At 44.5% G+C, this 18,302-nt stretch overlaps 1 protein-coding gene across 2 annotated transcripts in view; it reads right to left on the reverse strand.

Moving 5' to 3' along the window:
* The window catches only part of EXOC4 (exocyst complex component 4), a 372,538-nt gene that overhangs the window by 62,400 nt on the left and 291,836 nt on the right, over positions 1–18,302 (reverse strand). For both annotated transcript variants that reach the window (XM_062580328.1, XM_062580320.1), the window contains exons 12-13: positions 17,394–17,530; positions 9,980–10,135 (exon numbers count right to left, since the gene is read on the reverse strand). In XM_062580328.1, the coding sequence (XP_062436312.1) occupies positions 9,980–10,135; positions 17,394–17,530 (293 nt within the window). The remainder of the gene's footprint in view (positions 1–9,979; positions 10,136–17,393; positions 17,531–18,302) is intronic.

The raw sequence follows: 18,302 nt of genomic DNA on the forward strand, positions 1-18,302 counted from the left end.
AGATTAATTTTGACCCATCCTGGCTATCTGAAATAATTAAATCCTTTCTGCTCTTTAAGAGAGCCCTAAAAAGCTTTCCTGAGATGAGATTCATACAAGGGGCCGTAAAGCTTCTTGTTCTTAGTGCAATAGTTATTCAAATCTGTTCGTTCCCCGCATTTTTCCTGGCAGCGCCCGCGAACAAAGAAAGGCAAAGCGGCTCATTTCAAACAGGTCAAACAGGCTTTTGAAGCCAACTACATTAAACTAGGTGGTCCAAGCTTGTACCTGAGGCTTGACCGCTCTTTCCTCGGAAATGCATGATCACACATGCAGGTAAAACCCATTTTTGACTTCCACCCACGTAACAAAGACAGTACTCTCTCTGGTTCTTGGGGAGCAGAAGACATCTTGGGGATATGTTTTTCCCCTTGGAGCTGACCCACTCCTCTTGATTTAGGCTATCAAATCCCAGGGGCGGCTGCACCAGTTGCTTAGACGGAAGAGTAGGAAAGGAAGCGTGTGGTGAGTCTCCACCTCCTTTAACGTTCCTTACCCGTACAAAATGCACTAAAATAACCAGTTCTTTGCAGACTCCTATTTGAGAGCTGTTACGTTGGTAGGAAATCAAAGCATGGTGTATTTCCTATTTTTACTCCTAGGAGGAATACAAATGAAGTCCTCCATCTGACGCTACACCCTAAACTACCGTTCGGGTACATGTGATTCCACCATTCATCCTAAAACAGCAACAGAAGTTTGTATCAGAAGAACAGCAAATACATTTGATTGCTTTCTTGAACAAGGATCTTTGTCTGCAGAAACCCTAATTCACTGCTCCACGCAAACTGAAATCTCTAACAGAGATGACCTGCGACGAGAAGGTTGTTAGATGATAACTTTAAAGAGTTCTCGTGGATTCCGGGAATTTCATTTTAAACCTGCTGTTAGCAATTTTTTTTTTTGAAGTAAATTTTTGCTAGTGTTCTGGAAACCTGCTTGAGAGAGTAGTCACTACCCGCATGTCTGTCTCTTTCGATACTAAATTTGCAAGGCTAAGCATTTATAAGTTAGGAAATAAAAAAGTGGCAGTAGGATATGCAATCTTAACTCTCTTCTTGTAAATACTTGCATTAGAACAGCATCTTCAGACCTTTGATTCCCCCATACCATTTCTCCACCAATACTTTACTTGGTACAAATACCTCTGTAAGCGTATACTCCGGACAGTGAGTGAAGAGAGATTTGGAAAGGAAAGTCCCTGCATCCAAAAAGATCTGCAACCGCATTACGCAGTTAGTTTTGGGGTTCCCTGAGTTTGCTGGCTCAGTGGGTACCCTCGGTTTGAATTACCGTGACTTTGAAAATTCAGCTCCCATCCCATCCTACCTCTAAAGCTTCCTTCAAACTTTGCCACAATACAACCCTCCACCCCGCAACTCATGGTGAGCTCTCAGAGATGGAAATTTCCAGTGAGAGAGATGAATATTTCAGACAACGAAAGAACATCACAACAAAGTGGCTCCTAATGGAGTGTTTTACAGAACTCGAACAAAAGAGAACGCTCCATTCTCCCGAGACATCTTCCAGTGTGTATATACCCCTGCTCAACAAGGAGATTAATATTGTATACCAACTATACAGTGAATAAAGAAAATCCAACTCCATTTCCTCATCATCCAGCTGTGGTAGTGCAGCAAGTGCTACCCAGCTTCATTGGCTTTTTAGTCCCCATTCCCGTAGGATTTGCGTGCATCTCAGTAGGGTTCGACCTTGGTCTCTGTTTGGCAGAAGTGGGCTGCACTAGCAAAATCCCTGGGCCAGCAAAGCCCCTCAGGTCTCCCAATCAGTCTGCTCCACTTTCCTAAGCCACCTACATTTCTAATAATACATGTAAGAGGATGGGAAAGTCGAACACTGGGGAAGAAAGGCCAGGGAAGGGCATATGTGATAAATCAGGATCACCTGTGCTACAGTTAAGGCATTCTGCCCACATCAGAGCAGGGCTGGAAAGCAGCCAAGTGTCCATATCAATACTAAATGACAAGGGAAGGAGGCATCTGATGTACCCTTGGCAGCAGCTTTAGATGTGCTTACTGCTCCTCTCCCTTTCACTGCCAAGAAATTGGCTTTCAATTATCCCTTCGGCAAACGATGCTGAGGAAACAGCTCGCTGGGAGGGTGTGCGGAGCCACAGGAGCATGACGGCCATGAAGAAACTCTTTGTATTTGAGCAAAGCTCTACCAGCCCTGTTCTTCAGAAGCCCCAAGGGAGCATGTTGAAGTCCATTTACAAGGGGGGACACCGTGGCGCACAGAAGTACCCGAGTTGCCTGAGGCCATATAATGAGTTGGTGTCAGAGAACATCCTGGAGCTCCAGGCTTTTGCCTCCCAACCCTGAGATGAACCCAATACCATGGATGTCCCCAGCAAATTTATACTTATTACTGCGATTTGCACAATGGCATTTCAACACTGCCTTGCAGAGTATTTATTATGCTAATGAGCATATTATACAAAAAGTCCAGAGAGAAGGCAGACTTGAGATTCACTTGGTAGCTGTATAGCAAATATCCTAAAACTATCTATTAAACTGTGAACAGGACAAAGATCATTTGATTTCTATTCCTGCACTTTAGCCATAGAGTCTGAATTCCAGCTTGCACACTGCATTAAAAACCTGTGTATAGAAATTACCAAGGCAGACAGATTTCCTCTCAACCATTTCAAAGAAACTACTATTATATTCCTATTTATAAGGAGAGAAAAGGTGGTTTGTCGCCTCATCTTGCTCTAGAGTTTGTTCCGCAATCACAAAGAAATCGTGCAAGCAGCAAAACAAACTAGCCCGCGTGGGCATTTGCTGCCCAAGGAATCACTGCTTTGCTGCAGCAAGAGCAATAACCCCAAACGGCATCTTTCTGCGGAAGATGTGGATTCACCTGTTTCAAAGATTCAACACCTGAAGGTATTTTAAAAATTCAGCACGCGAGGACATTTTTCTCAGCGCATCCAACCGACACCGTAGTCATGATGAAAAGACTCTGAAGAGGCTCCTCGGTGGAAATAAATTCACACTGCTAACCTAAGACATAGCCCACCCTAACAACGACCCAGATTTGCAGTTTACTGGGATTTGAAAAGGCTCAACAACAATTTGTGCGTCTCCGAAGGAACGGCGCGCTCGGCGCCAGCACTCCCGGGCAGCTCCAAGCTCCACGGAGAGGTCAGAACGCCGCCCAAAAGCCAAAGTCACTAATTGATGGTCTTAAGCTGTAACATCACACAAAATTATCCCTCAAAAATTTATCTGAATATTCCCATCTTGTTAAGTTTATATGATATAACTCATCACAGCAGACAAGTAAGCGTCTTACAGTGTATTGTGTAGCTCTAACGATGTGATTTAGTGATAGAAAATCTTGTTAAAGCAGTAGCTGTTATTAAAGCTTTGTGGAGAAGTTGAATCTCAGCGTCCCTCCTCTGCTGCCCGTTCCCACCCCTGCTAAGCAGTTTTGAGGTATCCACATACTAACCAAAAAAAAAACGTACCTCAGCAGAGCTGGGCATTGCCACGTTCACTTCAACAGACGATGCAATCTGTAGGCTTAACGAAGCCAAAGCTGAGAGATTCTTCCTGGATTCAGGTCCAGAAAAACATAATCCTCAATTCCTACAAACTAACAAAAAAACCCCCAAGTCCAGCCCAAACATTTCTTTGCCTTCCCAAGACAAGTGGTGGCAGAAGGAAACTTCTCCTGCACGTCCCACCTCTTTCGTAGGTACGAAGGTGCCCTGTGTAGAGCCAGGTGCTCACTCAACTCTACACCTCTCCATGAGCCTCTCAAAAGCAATAGGATTTGGTGTCTGTCATGCTTATGATGAGCACACGTAGATATGTTTTTCTACAGGATCTGAAAAGCGATCCAGAAGCTCGTTTCATAGGAAGGAGCAGACCGCTATCAAACAGAAATGACTCACACCTACAGCAGACCTGGATTCACAGTCCCAGTAGAGGGAAAAAAGGTGTATACAGCCTGCTGCCTGTCCTCCCAATCATCTTTTCGCTTTATAAAAATATTGTGAATACAATAAACAGAGCTTGAGAAGTTGGAGAGGAAGATCATGTACTCTTGCGAGAGAAAGAAACAAGGAAAAGAGAAACAAAAAACCTACACCTGAAAAGGGAAAGGAGAGATAAGAGATAAAGAAAGAGAAAAAGCCTTCCATAAAACATCAAAGATTCAGAAAAGAACTATGCAACAGGCTGAGCATCAAAAGAGAACAAAAATAATGGAAAGCGCCAAACCCAATGCTACAAAATAGGCAGCAGACGGGTCAACTTAAGATTAGCTTTCGACTAAAAGCTAATCTTTCGACCTTTGCCAAGACCTCCAGTCAGCCCAGAGAGATGTCTCAGGCTGTGGTGAGTCTAACTAGAGGAAGCGAAGAAGCCCCTGCTCGAAGGCAGAACCTGAAGCTGGAGCTGCTGCTGTTACCAATGATGTCACGTGGAACCAGGTTCAGGACTTGAGGGTCTCAAAGCAATGCTTTTGCCTTAAGAATGCAAACTGGCCCAGCTCTTTCCCTGTTCTGCCTTCCGGGCCTGAACACACTGTTGATCTATGCAATGGGAGGTTTCAACCATGTTGATCCCTTTGGAAGCAGCCGAAGTAATTCAAGCTGTCATCAGGCCTGGAGCGTAGGGCCCATCCGCTGAGTTTACTGCCCCCAAGCAGGCTCTGCGGAAGAGCTCATGGGAGCCCTTCTAATTCACTTCAGTGCAAAAGCAGATATGCCTCAAACCACTAGTTCCTTTAAATGTGCATCTCGTTCCCCGTACTAAGCAAAGCTTTGCGTTTTGAATCGAGCTACACTTAATTACACACCATCAGCTATGCGCTGTGCCCCAGATGAAAAGCAAAGGACGTGAGATTTCATTCTCAAGCATCTCCAGTAAGCAATCAGCTGGCCTTGAAAGTGGAGTGCTTTGATCGCTACCTCGGCTTGCACGGATGACCACTGCTAGCATCGCTCTCAAGAAGTCAGTTGATTCAGGCTGGCGACACAGAACTAGGAGCGTTTTAGAGCTCTGGGTGCACAGGGACATCTTTGCACACAAACATCAGGAGGGTAGGGCAGCTCAGCATCCTTGCTGCCGGCATGCTGAACTCAAGTGCCACCGAGGGCGGACCCGGGGGGCACCGTGGTGTCTTGGCTGCTGGCATGTTCAGAAGAAACCCCAGCAATGCAATCTCATTGCTGCCAAGCATAGCAGAGGTCGTGGCTGGCAAGCCTGTGCGGTCCCAATGGACCATGCCCTTTCCCAGAGCACACACGAGAGCTGCTGTGTGCCACAGGAGAGCTGAGGAGAGTTAGTGGTTCCCAGGATAGCCTCAATATATGTATTTTTAAAACTACCTTAACTTCATTTTGGGTGCACTCCACAGGACTGAGTCACCGCTCTAGGTCTCCACGTGGTTGCCTCTATGGTGCGGGAATGACTCAGGTGCAGGAATAGCCTGCAGCACTATTCCCTTGGCCAGAATCATGCATCAAAAAGCTCACCCAGCATTATGCTAAAAACAATAGCATTTTAGCATCAGTGACTCAAACCACAACAGATGACACGGCCTGTATGGCCAGAAAAGGGCTTTTAGTGTCCCGTTTGCTAGCAGACAGTTACTATGGGAACTCATCAGTGCAAAGTAACATGCAACAGTCGCTGGCACGTGCTCAAAATTGAGCCCAGGAATTGGAGGGCACGTTTCTTGCTCCCTCCATGCATCCTGGAGGGACTCCCTTTAGTCCTTCCTTGCTTCCTTCCTTCAGCCTGATGTTTCTGTCTTGTCCCACAATGAAATGTTTTTGGAGATGTCCCAAATCTGCACACAGGCTCTGGTTTTGCTTCGGAAGTGCTGTCAGGGCATCGGCCTCAATTATACGAAGGGAAGATGAGAGATCCCTAATAAGGAGTCGGGATAGTGCAAATGTCCTGAACAATGACATTTTAAAGGATCAGAAGAAAGGTCAGGGGATGACTTGATGAAGGATGTGCTGTTGCACAGGTATCCGTCCACGTTGCTAGCATACGGCCCCTCCTTTTGATGCAGAGCTAGTAAGGATGTGCATCAGCAGGCAAACTAGAGGTGCAGAGGAAGCAGCAGGCAACCAGTGCCTTCTGCGGTCAGGGTTATCCTCATTAAAAAAAAAAAGAAGCAGGGAAAGGAAAAGTCATATGGTACATGGAGATGCTGAGATTTTTTTTTTACTGCTCCATTAACTTTACCCTGAGAATCTGATGCAAAGTTCAGTGTTCAGGAGCTTGCTGGTGTCAAGAGGACAGAAGAAATGAAATCATTCCCTCCTCCTCCTGACACAGATTTGGTATCTGAGATCCATAACCAGAACAATCCGCAATGCGGTGCAACCTTCAAACTAACTTGGGGTTTCCAGACAAATGCTTTGCCCTGGGATTTGCCAGCACATCCTTCCTCAGCTGCCCTAATACACAGTCCCTCGCCGGTGCAACGTGCCCTCGCCACCGCTTGTGCTGCAAAGCACCCATGAAATCCTGCTGTAACTCAAGCGTGGCCAGATCTGAAGTCCCTTTTTACATTTCTTTCCCCTGTCAAAGGCAAATCTGGAAATGATACATCTTTGGGTTTTATCACCAACGTATCTGATTCAGTGATGAAGTGAAGGCTAACCTTTATAAAGCGATAAGGGCAGCGTATTTCACACTCGCCCCAGTGCCAAATAGCCTTCAGAGCTTTAAAAACTAATTATATGAACAGAGGCATGACTTTTCATTCCTTTCTCCCCTTGCCAAGTTTTGAGCTACTATAATATGCTCAATCAGGTCTCTTTGTCTGGCCAACTGCACAGGAATATTAATGGGGAGGTTCTGTTAGTATCTTACCCTGCCTTTTGACATCTATTTGCAAAAAAAGACAGAGGCAGGTTAAGAGAACAGAATCAATCACTGTCAACGCAGACATGCATGAGGTTTTTGGAAAGACACTGCAGTTGGCTTCTTCACTCTAATTAGACAAATGAGTTACAGGAAACCTGGGGAGGGAAACGGAAAGCAAACAGTGCACTGGTATCTCTTCCTGACGCAGTTCAAAAAAACAAGTGGTAAACTTCCAGGACATGTTTAATTTAGCTGCATTCATAAAGGGATGCTAGCGAGTAGTTCAAGCACAGCTGTCAGTGTTGTTTTAGAGCCAAGCAGAACACCCTCCCATGTTTCAGTTTCCTTCCCTTGCATTAAAACTAGAACATGGCTGAGAGGACTTCAATCACAGCTTGCCCTCTGGAGTCCGTTAAAAAATTCTTGTTTTAATGTAAAGCTTTCGTTCCCCCTGGAGTACGAGTTCAGTCTTCAAGAACGACTGGGCTTTCTCGCCAAGACTCACTCCCTTCTCTGGCCTAGGCAGCAACGGAGAGACTGCAGAGTAGGTTCTACTTAACGCAGTTTTCCTCTGCTCTTCCCCCAGATGCACTCTCAGAGAGAAAGGAGATCTCAGCTTTCCTCTCAAGATGCCTTCACTCTTCTCTTGACTGCCCTTGTTGCTCCAAACCTACCTTTCCAGGAAAGGATGGTTACTCCCGTCCCTGCTAGCTGGAGAGCAAGGTCTGTGAACACAGGTGGGTATCTATACACTAAGGTGACGAAGTTATTTCAAATATCTAGTACAGTTAAACAGTCAGGATGAAATAAGCTCTCCCACACTCTCCTGTCACAGCCATGAGAGCCCTGACCAGTATATCTGCAGGACCATTTTCCCTTTGGCTGTGCAGCAGTGTTCAGGCAGTGAAGGCTATGACAGCGTTCCTCCCATCATCATCAGCAGCAGCAGGAGGAAGAGAAAGAAGCAACAGTAGCAAAAAAAAAATCATGTTACTTTGTATTAGGAGAAAGTCTGTAAAATATGCTTAAACAGAAAGAAGATGACAAAAAATTGGACAAGTAATTAATTTCATTTTGAAGCTTTCAGGAGAGACCTATTCAACCATGGCACAGATTCCTGAGGAAGTTTATAAGCCGTGTCACTTACTATCAATGGCTAAAACAGGCCCAGACCAATTATTAGCATCTAAATTAATGCTACAGGAGCGTTCAAACAGCACTCTGAGGAACTGGAGCTTAAAATATGATGCTCTCTGCGAACAGAGAACCAAGAAAAGAACTTCATCCTAATGTCTAGGCTGAAAACAGGAAACAGCACAGGGCATGGAGCTTTTCCCAGTAATTCAATGTATATGACCTAATAGGGCTTTCCATTCTAACATCTCTGATACAATTGGAGGGAACACTTCAATTAGTGGATAATAAAATAACACCAGAAAAGAAATGGACATTAAGATCAAGATTTTGGCTCTGCTAAAGCCAACGCGAGTTTGGCCATCGGGGTCTGCAGCCTGGCAGGGACTTCACTCTCACAGATGAAGTTCAGCCACTAGTGCCCAGCATTATACCCCGGGAACTCTGTAGTCCCAAGGACACTGTTCAGAAATCACGAGCTGGTAGGACATCCCGGCTCATGCCAAGGTCTGATTACATCCTCAAACATGTCTGAGCAGAAGAAACAAAGGAGAAAGGCGAAGGCAAAGATGGAGGTCAGGACTGAACTCCTAAACCTCAAAAAACCCAAAGACTGCACAAAGACCTCTTGCATGCTGCTCCCTCTTCCAGGGTCACTGAAGATTTTTGAAACGCTGGCGTGCTGATTATCCCCACTGCAATATGAGCAAACACTTCTGTGACTAGACATAGTTTACACTCACTGTCATTCCTCTCTCTAGACTGCATCATCTTTATGTTATTGTTCCTGAATTCAGTGAATAAGTAAAATGACAATCTGGGCAAATTAGACTTTAATTTTCAACAGCTTCACTTACTCCTACAGTTTTATAGCCAAATGCCAATCAAGGAAGTGATGAATAGTGATGGGAATCACAGACAAGCTTTGGGACTTGTTGGAGTGACAAAGCGGACTGGTTTCTTCAGGATGTGTCAATGATTCAGAAACTAAGCAATTTTCAGCGTGTGGGAAAAGGCAATCTGTCCATTTGTCTCTTCAGTAGTTCTTCTAGGTTTTTACTTTCCTTTAAAGTATTTCCCTCTAGATATAGCTCTACTTTTCAAGACCTCTGATCTTTTTGCTCTCTTTACATAGCTCCTGGGCCTAGGACAGAGGTGAAACGCCACTGGGTCACGGCTCAACACAGGGCAGCTTTGATGACAGTGCCAGCTCTAGGAACTGCCCAGTACAACCAGTTGGCTCTTCCATAAAGTTGCGGTGTGCTGTTCTCTCCATTGTGTGGGCACTGGTGTGGTCGGGGCAGCACCACGAACCAGGGCAAGGAACTGCCTGAATTAAAAATCATTCTTTCTGTTTTTCCTACCACCCCATGCACTTTCCTGATCTGATTCACAGTGCAATTCTTCAAACAGCTGTGTCTGAACAACAGAGCAGGCAGGAACAAGCAGGAAGGGCAGGAAAGCAGCAAGCTGGCACTGCCACTGAAACCTCCGAGGTGAACCACGGCCTTGCTCTTCTGTCCTTACTGGATCAGAAAAGAAGCTCCACTTTCTCCTTTAAGGATAAAGAACTTCAGCCAGGTTTATCTCCCAATCCATGATGAGACAGGCACTGATAAGCAAAAGTCCAGGAACATTCCAGAAACAATAAATTTTCCCAGGGATTTCTTGTTACTGTCAAGAACTGAATCCAGACAATACACAGAAATTCTTTGGATAGTAAGTTCTCAGTTGAGCAAAGCTGACACCTGCCTTTAAAATCATACAGCCTAACGGCATGTGGGGTCAGGCTTTATTACTTTACTGAAAGAGACTACGTGTCTCAACCCCCCTCATGCCTGGAGACACAACAACTCCCGAAATACCATTATTTTGTTTCCAGTAGGTTTTACCACTGTTGCTCCTATGCTTCAAAATCCTTTTGCAGCTTCAACTACAAAACATTTTACCTTATAAAGTCTTCCTCTTCCTCTCTCTTGGGTCTCAATTGCTTGGGCTGAGCCATATTGCTCCAGTTGGGCAGAGATTTCAGGAGCCTGCTAATATCGTCATCCTTAGCCCAGGATGCGCTGATAACCAGCTTTTCGTCTGACTGCACGATGCTCCTATGGGAAACCAGCAACAATCGTATTAGTGCAAAGCAAATCGTTCTCGCCATGTGATTCCACAACTATTCAATAAAATTCTTCTCGCATACAAATGTGCAAAGCACACAGCAGTAACGAACGGGTCCAAACAGAAATTCAACAAAGAACATAATCTTCTGGGCAAGGCAGGGCAATGTGGATAGATGTGATGTGAACTTCTCTCAGACTCATCTCTCTAGCAGTACCTTTATTAGGTCCCTGAAGGGGTAAAGGGCCAGATTCTCTCTTCCCTTGAGGTCATCTGACTTACAATCATTTGTGCAATAGAGGAGGTGATTCTGTACGTAGGAGATGGAGAAAGCAGTTTCTCTATGGCTCATTTGCTCCCTGCAGTCTCAACTGAGCCTGCCAGCCTCTGACAATCCACGCTGTGACTGCAACGTGGATACCTGCCCAACAAGGTCTGGGTGGAAGCCACCAACCCAGTGCATACCAACTGTCCCAACTTGGGGAGGACATCTGAAGCAATGAAAGGAAACGAAGGGTCTTCTCTCCAGCCATCCAAAACATCTAATAATAGAGATTTCAGCTGAATCATATGTATGAGTAAAACTGAATCAAAGATCACAGCACATTCCAATTATGAAGACTTTCCCCATTTAATATTTTTGGCAGTGTAACTAATCTGAAATCCTCACTGGTAATTCCAAGAGATAAAAGGGATGCTGTATTTGGAGGAGTCAACTAGCTGCGTAACTTTTGTGTCAGGATTGCTCATGAATGACCATCAGTGCACACAGCGCAGACCTCAGCAAAGTTTCCTATTTCACTGGGGTGCCAGCGAGCTGAAAGTGCCCTCCTGCTCTTGGGTTGTTCAGTAGACTGCAAGAATCTGGGCGGAATTTTTCTACCTCTTAAAAAGGGCAAGTGGCAGTTAGGGATACACGCATTTCCTATTAATCCTGTCTCAAACCTTCTTCCCTGGCAATACTTCCAGAGGCTTTCTGTGTCTCTGCTCTTCTTCTATGATGTCCTTGCGTGGTTACCAACTGGACTGCTTCTCTAGGACAAAAGGAAGCAGAGGCCACCCATCTGAGTAAGATCATGGTATTGCCCACTCTGATGGGCACCACTGGGTCTCATTCTTTTTAATAGAAACATGACAAAACCTACAAGCAAAATAGCACTGTGTGAATTGAGAACAGAAGCGTCAAAAAGACAAGGTCTCAGAAGGTCTTCTCCCTATCGAAATGTTTAGCTGCAGATCAACAACAGAATCAAGATCTCCCCCATGCTCTAGAAGACTGATCACCTTCTACTGTGCAAGAACACAGACAAGGCTCCAGACCTGTGTTTGAGCCTTGGAGACCCAGCATCCCTTGCTCCCAAGGCTGCAAGGCATCTAGAAGTAATTCGTATTTACGTGTCCTGCAATGGAAGGGGCTGAAGAGGCGTAAATGCTGGATAGATCTATGTCTGCCACTACTATTGGAGAAGAACCAGTTTCTCCAATATGGACAGACACTCTGTTCTTAAAAAAGAGTCAGATGCTTGGTGCTGGATGTTTTAACCGAGAATTGGGTTGCTTGGTAATGCAGTATGGATTTATCTGTGCAGGTTCAGTCTGTGCCAGCTCAATCTGCAACCTGGGGAGCTCTCTACCGGGCTGCACGGAGCGTGGCTGTGCTGCTTCTAGATCCGAGTCAGTACAGTGCATACGGCACTTCAATCTCAGATCAGTCAATAGTATTCAGTCTCTGATTTTGGGAAGGGTCATGAAAGACCACAATAAAGACCCTGTACCTTTCTAAGGGGTTATGTGAATTAACCAGTCTCATTTTAAATTTTCTGAAAAGTATGTTGTTGTGGTCAATAAATGTGGTCAATAAATAGAAATAAAAGTAACAACACACTAAGTATACGAGGTTCGAAAAGGAACACAGTGAAAATGGCATTGAGAAATGAGCCAACGCTGATCTGTCTTGAAATAGAACAAATTACTTCTTTTCCCACCAGCGCTGAGCAACCTATCATTTCTTTCACCCACCAAGAAAACACCTCTGCTCAGTAAGTACACGCTATTTGTGAAAATGAATTTGTCACATACACTTATGTATGAATTTTATTTATCTTTAAATTTCATGTTCAATCTGCCACAAACAAAAAGAATGAGTTTTCTTTCCAGCCACAGAAGACCTTGACATCAAAATATCAATTTGGTCTTCTGCTGCTATTAGGAACTCAGTGTTTTTCCATTTATGAAAAGGAAGGCTCTACTCAGCACCCTAGCGAAAACTAAGAAAAAAAAAGAAGAGACAAAAAAAAAAAAAAAAGGCACCACCAGAATCTTTGACATCTGAGACAGAAAAAAACAAAGTAAATGATTTCTGGAAAATGAATTAGATGATTTCTGGCCATTTCTCTGCCGAGGCAGCACAACTGTTTCATAGACTATATTAGCCAGTGCTTTGTCCAGTTCGGATTTCAATGACTACGATAGCAGACTCCTTCCCTTGGGAGTCTATTTCACAGTTGAACAAATACAACTCTTGGATAATAACAGAAAAAAATCCAGACAGCGTGCCTACGTTTTACTTTACTGAGTTTCTTCCCATTATTCCCTGTAATTTTCTCTATAGCAGCCTCAGTACTGTACCGCTCTTTTACTGTTTATGCTCTTCAACTATTTACAGATTTATCACAGCCCTTCAGAAGCTCAGGAATCAATGTCATCTTTGGGAGCCTTCTGATGAGCTATACAGAGGACAGAGCTACCTCTCTGTTCTATGACCCATAATATCTGCTGCCCCCTAAAATCCTATTGCTTTTTGGAATCGGTGTCAGGACAGGAGAAAGAGGAGGCTGTTTTGCTCCTGTATCAATTTGCAAACTCAGATTGAGCTTGGGGTGTCGTTCTTTTTCTAGAGTCATCATTTTGTAAGAGCGTAGCCCATGTTATTCCCATCTTTCCCATGTCTCAGCATTAAGTCATGCATGGGACCATATGCCCCTGGAGCAGAATTCTCCACGGAAATCAATAGGGAGTTGGATTTAATCAGTGCCGAGACACTGCTCTGAACCAAGTGGGTCCCTCTGAATTATTTCTCCGTTCTTCTCATGACTGCGACGTCGCCTGATTTTTACTGACATGCTGGTTTTACTCCAACCACCCCCTCATTAATGAAGATGCTAAAGAGGGTGGAATCATCAGACATCCATTCTTCTGCATCAGTTACACCACCCCTTCTCACAGCCCGTTGTTTCTAACACCTCAGCCAGTTTCCAGCCTCCGTAACTTCCTATCAGTGTCAATCTAATTCAGGTCCTCAGGTGAATTATTGTAAGGCATAATGACATATTTTTGCACATAGCTCACAATGCTTCTGTTCAAACACCTTCCTTCTCCCCTCCCAAACCCTGTGTAATTATTCCTGCCACTGTAATAGAGGTTATTTGTTACCACTAGTGCCACAAGCTACTAATTAATTTACAGCTCAACTGGCTATGGAAAGTGCCATCTGTGGGGCTCGTGGCACCCAGCTCCCAGGAGAAGAGAAGGAAGAGGTGTGACGCTTGCATGCGCAATGGTGTATGGGGGAGGAAGACTGTCCTCTCCACAGCTCAGCAAGTTTTGGCCATCAAACATCTGCAAGCAGTAGCATCCTTCCTCTGCTGCACTGCCTGCCCCGAGCAGTGAGCCTGTCCCTGAACATAGCCAAGGCTTTAGGAAAGCACCTGGGGGAAAGAGGGGTGATAGGACTCTGCTGCTTTGTGCCAAATGTATTCAGGAATGATTTTTTCTCTTCCCAGCACCAAGGAAATGTTTCCGTAGCGAGGTTTGCTCACACTGGCAAGAGTTTAAAAGCAGGTGCTCAACCTGGTCCAGATACTTTACGGTCTGAGGAGGACACATTCCTGTCTCCAAAAAGCTTTGAGAGCCATCAAAACAACTCACAGCTTAAAAGGTAATGTGAGGAAGGGGAAGATGTCAACAGTAAGCACTGAACCAAATGGCGAGGGCACTTCCCTGGGGCTGTGGAAACCCCAGGTGACTGCAGACCCCCTAGACACCTTGGATGAATTTATCTGCCCCTCGTTTCCTTATCTATAAAAGGAGGGTTATTTTTATTTGGTTAGCCGGAAAGCAGGAACCAAAATTTATTTTTTGGGGGGGCAATGTTTGGAGAGATTTAGGCCCAGTTTTACCCCACCTAATTGTACAAATTTAGTAGAGACATTTAAGTTAGCAGGCCAGTCACTACAAGCTGTCTTCATAGCTGATGGAGAAAACTGGGTACCTCCAGAGAGTTTAATCAGATTTTAATAAAGCTGAACCAGTCTCTGAGATATCCATTTCTTTTTACAGACTAGAGAGAGCAGCTGGGGTGACTGGTCCATTAATTCAAGGTCCTTGGATTGCAAGAGGATATTCAAAGAAGAGAGGATGAAGAAAGATCAATAGAAAAGGGGTGGACACACAGGACGGAGCTCAAAGTTGGACAACTAAATATGAACATGCAACTTTACCATGATCATAACTAAATATGGGATAACTTATTGTAGAAGGATATGGAAACAGCTTAACTTCAGAGCTGAAGACAGTAAGGTTTGTCTGAGAAGGGTGGTGGTGCGAAACTGAAAAGAAAGATTTGTATTAAGGGCAGTTACCTCGGAATTGATTAGATTTTTCCTTGTCTCTAAGACTCCCTGTACTGTCTCCTTGTGCCTCCTAAAGTCTAGTAAAAATGGTTTAACTACACTGGCTTAATTCATGAGCAGAGCTGGTTTCACAGAAATTTGCTAAAGCAGCTAGCTGTGGGACAGACAACCTCAGACTTCAGAAAAACACTGCCAACACAGCAGGAGGCTTTGTGAGTCTATCTCCCATTGCAATTTTCATTCTAATTCTCCCCTTGCCTTGGTTCGCATGAACTATTTGGAAAATATAATCCACATTTGCAAATAATTTATGTCACACTGAGACGGCACTTCGTACAAACGTAATTTGCTGGAGAGACCTCACCTAGATCAGATCAAACATGCTTCTGAAATCCATCAACAATTAAAACATGAAAATCCATAGTTATTATTTATATAAATATCTAATCTATTCATATCCAGCCCCATTAGTTTCTTTGCGCTCACTAGAAAAATCAGCACAAAATGGAAATCAAACATGAAAAACCTCAGATGTGAATTCTTTAGTGCTATCTGTGCTGTAAAGAACTCTGAATAAAACACTCAGGCTTTGAGGAGCCTGTATTTGAACATTTTTGATCCACATTTGCTCATATTCTCCTTGAGGAACCGCGCACACAGGGAATGACTGAACGCCAGGCATGGACCTTGCACAAACCCTCTCTCTGGCTTCCCAAACCGTTGCTATCTCGACATCCCACCGCTCACTCCAGCTGATTAGAGCAGCCCAGCTCACGCGAGGGTCGTGCTGGGACTCTGGCGGTGATGGTGGTACCTAATGTCCCATGTGTGCCCAACAGAGGGTGGATGCACATTCCCTGCTCCTACAGCTTCGGCTCGTTGCGTTGGCCTGGCCAAGGCTCTACGGAGTCTATTCTACATTTTGGGCACTGGCAAACCATCATCCCTCCACTCACTTTACCAATACGAGAATAGCTGAGGATTTGTCCTTCTAAAACCCCAAAAGGAGAACCGTGGAGTGGAGGGCAAGGGTGTGCAGAGGCGTGCCAGCACGAGAGATCCCTGCAGAGGGCACAGCTTCCTTGTGGATGAGCGAGGGTTGCAGAATTGCTCCCGTCCCCGCTCTGTTGGTCTGATTCATTTGAAATGGATAAAGATTTCTATTTCAGTCAGGCACTTGCTAGCAGCAAAACTAGAACATTTCCTGTTTTTCCTCCTGCCGTAATCAGGGTATTGCCAAATTAGGGCTGTCCTAATTACTCCTCAGCAGGTGCCAAAGCCAGGAATGGTATAAGGAAAGGAAGGAAGGAAGGACCTTTAACTTCAAACCAAAGAAATTACTTCTATTGTCTAGTTCCAGTCAGTAACATTTCATATAAAATATGAACATTTTGTGCAGTGACACACACGCAGCTACCAAATTACACGAGCTTTCGGACAACATTTACCCCATATACATGCTCACTGCTAATGTTGCTATTATTAATAATAACGATGATCCCATATACAGCCACTCATCAGATGAAGCTTCCTCTGAGTGAAATCAGGCAATAGGGAATAATTTCTTAAAGCTATTGGTCAGAAAACACAAGGGCCTTTTCAGCTTCCCCTGCTATCACTAGCCTCAATTAGCTATTAAAGGAGATTATGTATAGAAGCTATTACAGCCCACATTACCGCAGCCTCTTTAGTGTCTTGCACTCCAAGCATTTATCCCTGCAGAGTGAGACACTCCTGGCTCCTCTACCCAGGAAAAGCCATTTTACACACGGGCAACTGAGACGTTCAGAAAAGAAGTTATTTACCAAAAATCATGCAGAAAACCTTTGACAAAGCAAGTACCTGAAGAAATCAAACCCCAGCTCCCTGCAGGGCAACCCTGCACCCACAGGGACCATGCTGCTTTAGCTTCCACACTGCTGTCTAGGAAACTGGTAGAGACAGGGCGCCAAAAAATGCTGATGAACACGGACAGCTCAGGATGCAGCACATTTGATGACCCTTGAAAGAAAGGTGATGCAAAAGCCCCACAAAATTCAGTGTGTATATATGGTGTGTTATGGTTAAGAGTTCCTACATTGCCGGAAGATTCGAATGCGCAAATCTTAGTACAATTAAAATATAGCTGTTTTTTCAAACCTCCTGAGAACACTCAATTTGAAGGACCTGACTTGCTTTATTGCTATATACAGATATTTATATTAAGATGATGCCTTGTGCTTGCAATCTCCCAGCTGAGATCACTTTTGCCTGATTGAGAGAAAGGCCACGTGGTTTCTAAGCTCCATTACCACCGTCACCCACACAGAAAGCACGTAAACCATACTGTGAAGCATATGAAGTCACTGGGGAGCCAAGGCTGTTGACATGTCAATGACCACTATTTCAGATTTCTTTCCCACCTATAGAGAAATTTTCTTGACTGTTTCAGAAGAGATGATTTCTAGAAGTAACTCCTTCCTACTTGTGTTAAAATAGCAGAAGTCCAACAGCAGCATCTCCAGCACACGTAGGCTTCTGAGTCCTCCTTCCCCCACATCCCTCCCATCTTCTCCCTCTGAACGTGATGGAAGAAAGGTGATTTGCTTCACTTTACGAGCATGGCTACTTTGTGTACCTGTAGGCGAGAGTGCAGGTGTCCTTGTACTCTTGGAGTTTCACACACACCATGTTGAGGAACTGATCTGAATAGGCACTCAAGTCATGCATCAAGTTCATAAGGTCTTGAACAGTCTTCTCCACAATTACCGTGCTCTGGAAAAGAAAGACATCATGACAGAATGACGACACACCATTTTCACAGTACTGTGAGAGGAGAAATTGTGGCAGGTCAGCTAATGAACCCAGATCATCAAAGACGGAGAGCCATCTGAATAATATTTTGGGCAATGTTGACCGATAAAGAGTTGAAGAACACCCCAACAACTGTGGTTGGAGTTGCAAAACACGAGCGTTTCAGACAGCCTCTGAAATCTGGATTTCAGAGTATCCTTTAAGACTAGGGATCATACCCATTCCTCAAGTTTGTACAAATTGCATGCATTTGGGACAACCACTCTTCTCTTTGGAAATCCCAGCCTTCTGCATGGAACTGAGGTTTAGGCAGTGCCACACAGTCCTCCAGTTAGGAGAGACAGAATATTGCAAACATCCAGACAACAGGGCAAGTCTGCAAACCAAAAATGCTGCTCCGCGCCACGCTTAGACAACCTGCAGGAGAAGGAGGTACCACATATCTGCTAACGTAACAAATTTTCAGAGCCCTTACAAATTTGGGGACTTCTGAGGCACCTCAAGGTGAGATTTGGTGTGGTTTGTACTTATAACATTGCCTGGTGCATTTAATTCCCTTGCTGTGAACAATATGGAGGTAAGGCTATCGAAATCCCAGGGCTGATACAAACTGAATTAATAACAGGCTAGGTAAAATGAAGGATTATTTTTGAGCCATGCACAAAGGCAAAGAAGGAGACTGAAGCATCTGTGAACCTTGGTTGCTTTGAGAAATTCTGCACTCAAGTTATAC

This window comes from Rhea pennata, chromosome 1 (assembly GCF_028389875.1).
Source record: "Rhea pennata isolate bPtePen1 chromosome 1, bPtePen1.pri, whole genome shotgun sequence".
In the NCBI taxonomy this organism is placed as follows: domain Eukaryota; kingdom Metazoa; phylum Chordata; class Aves; order Rheiformes; family Rheidae; genus Rhea; species Rhea pennata.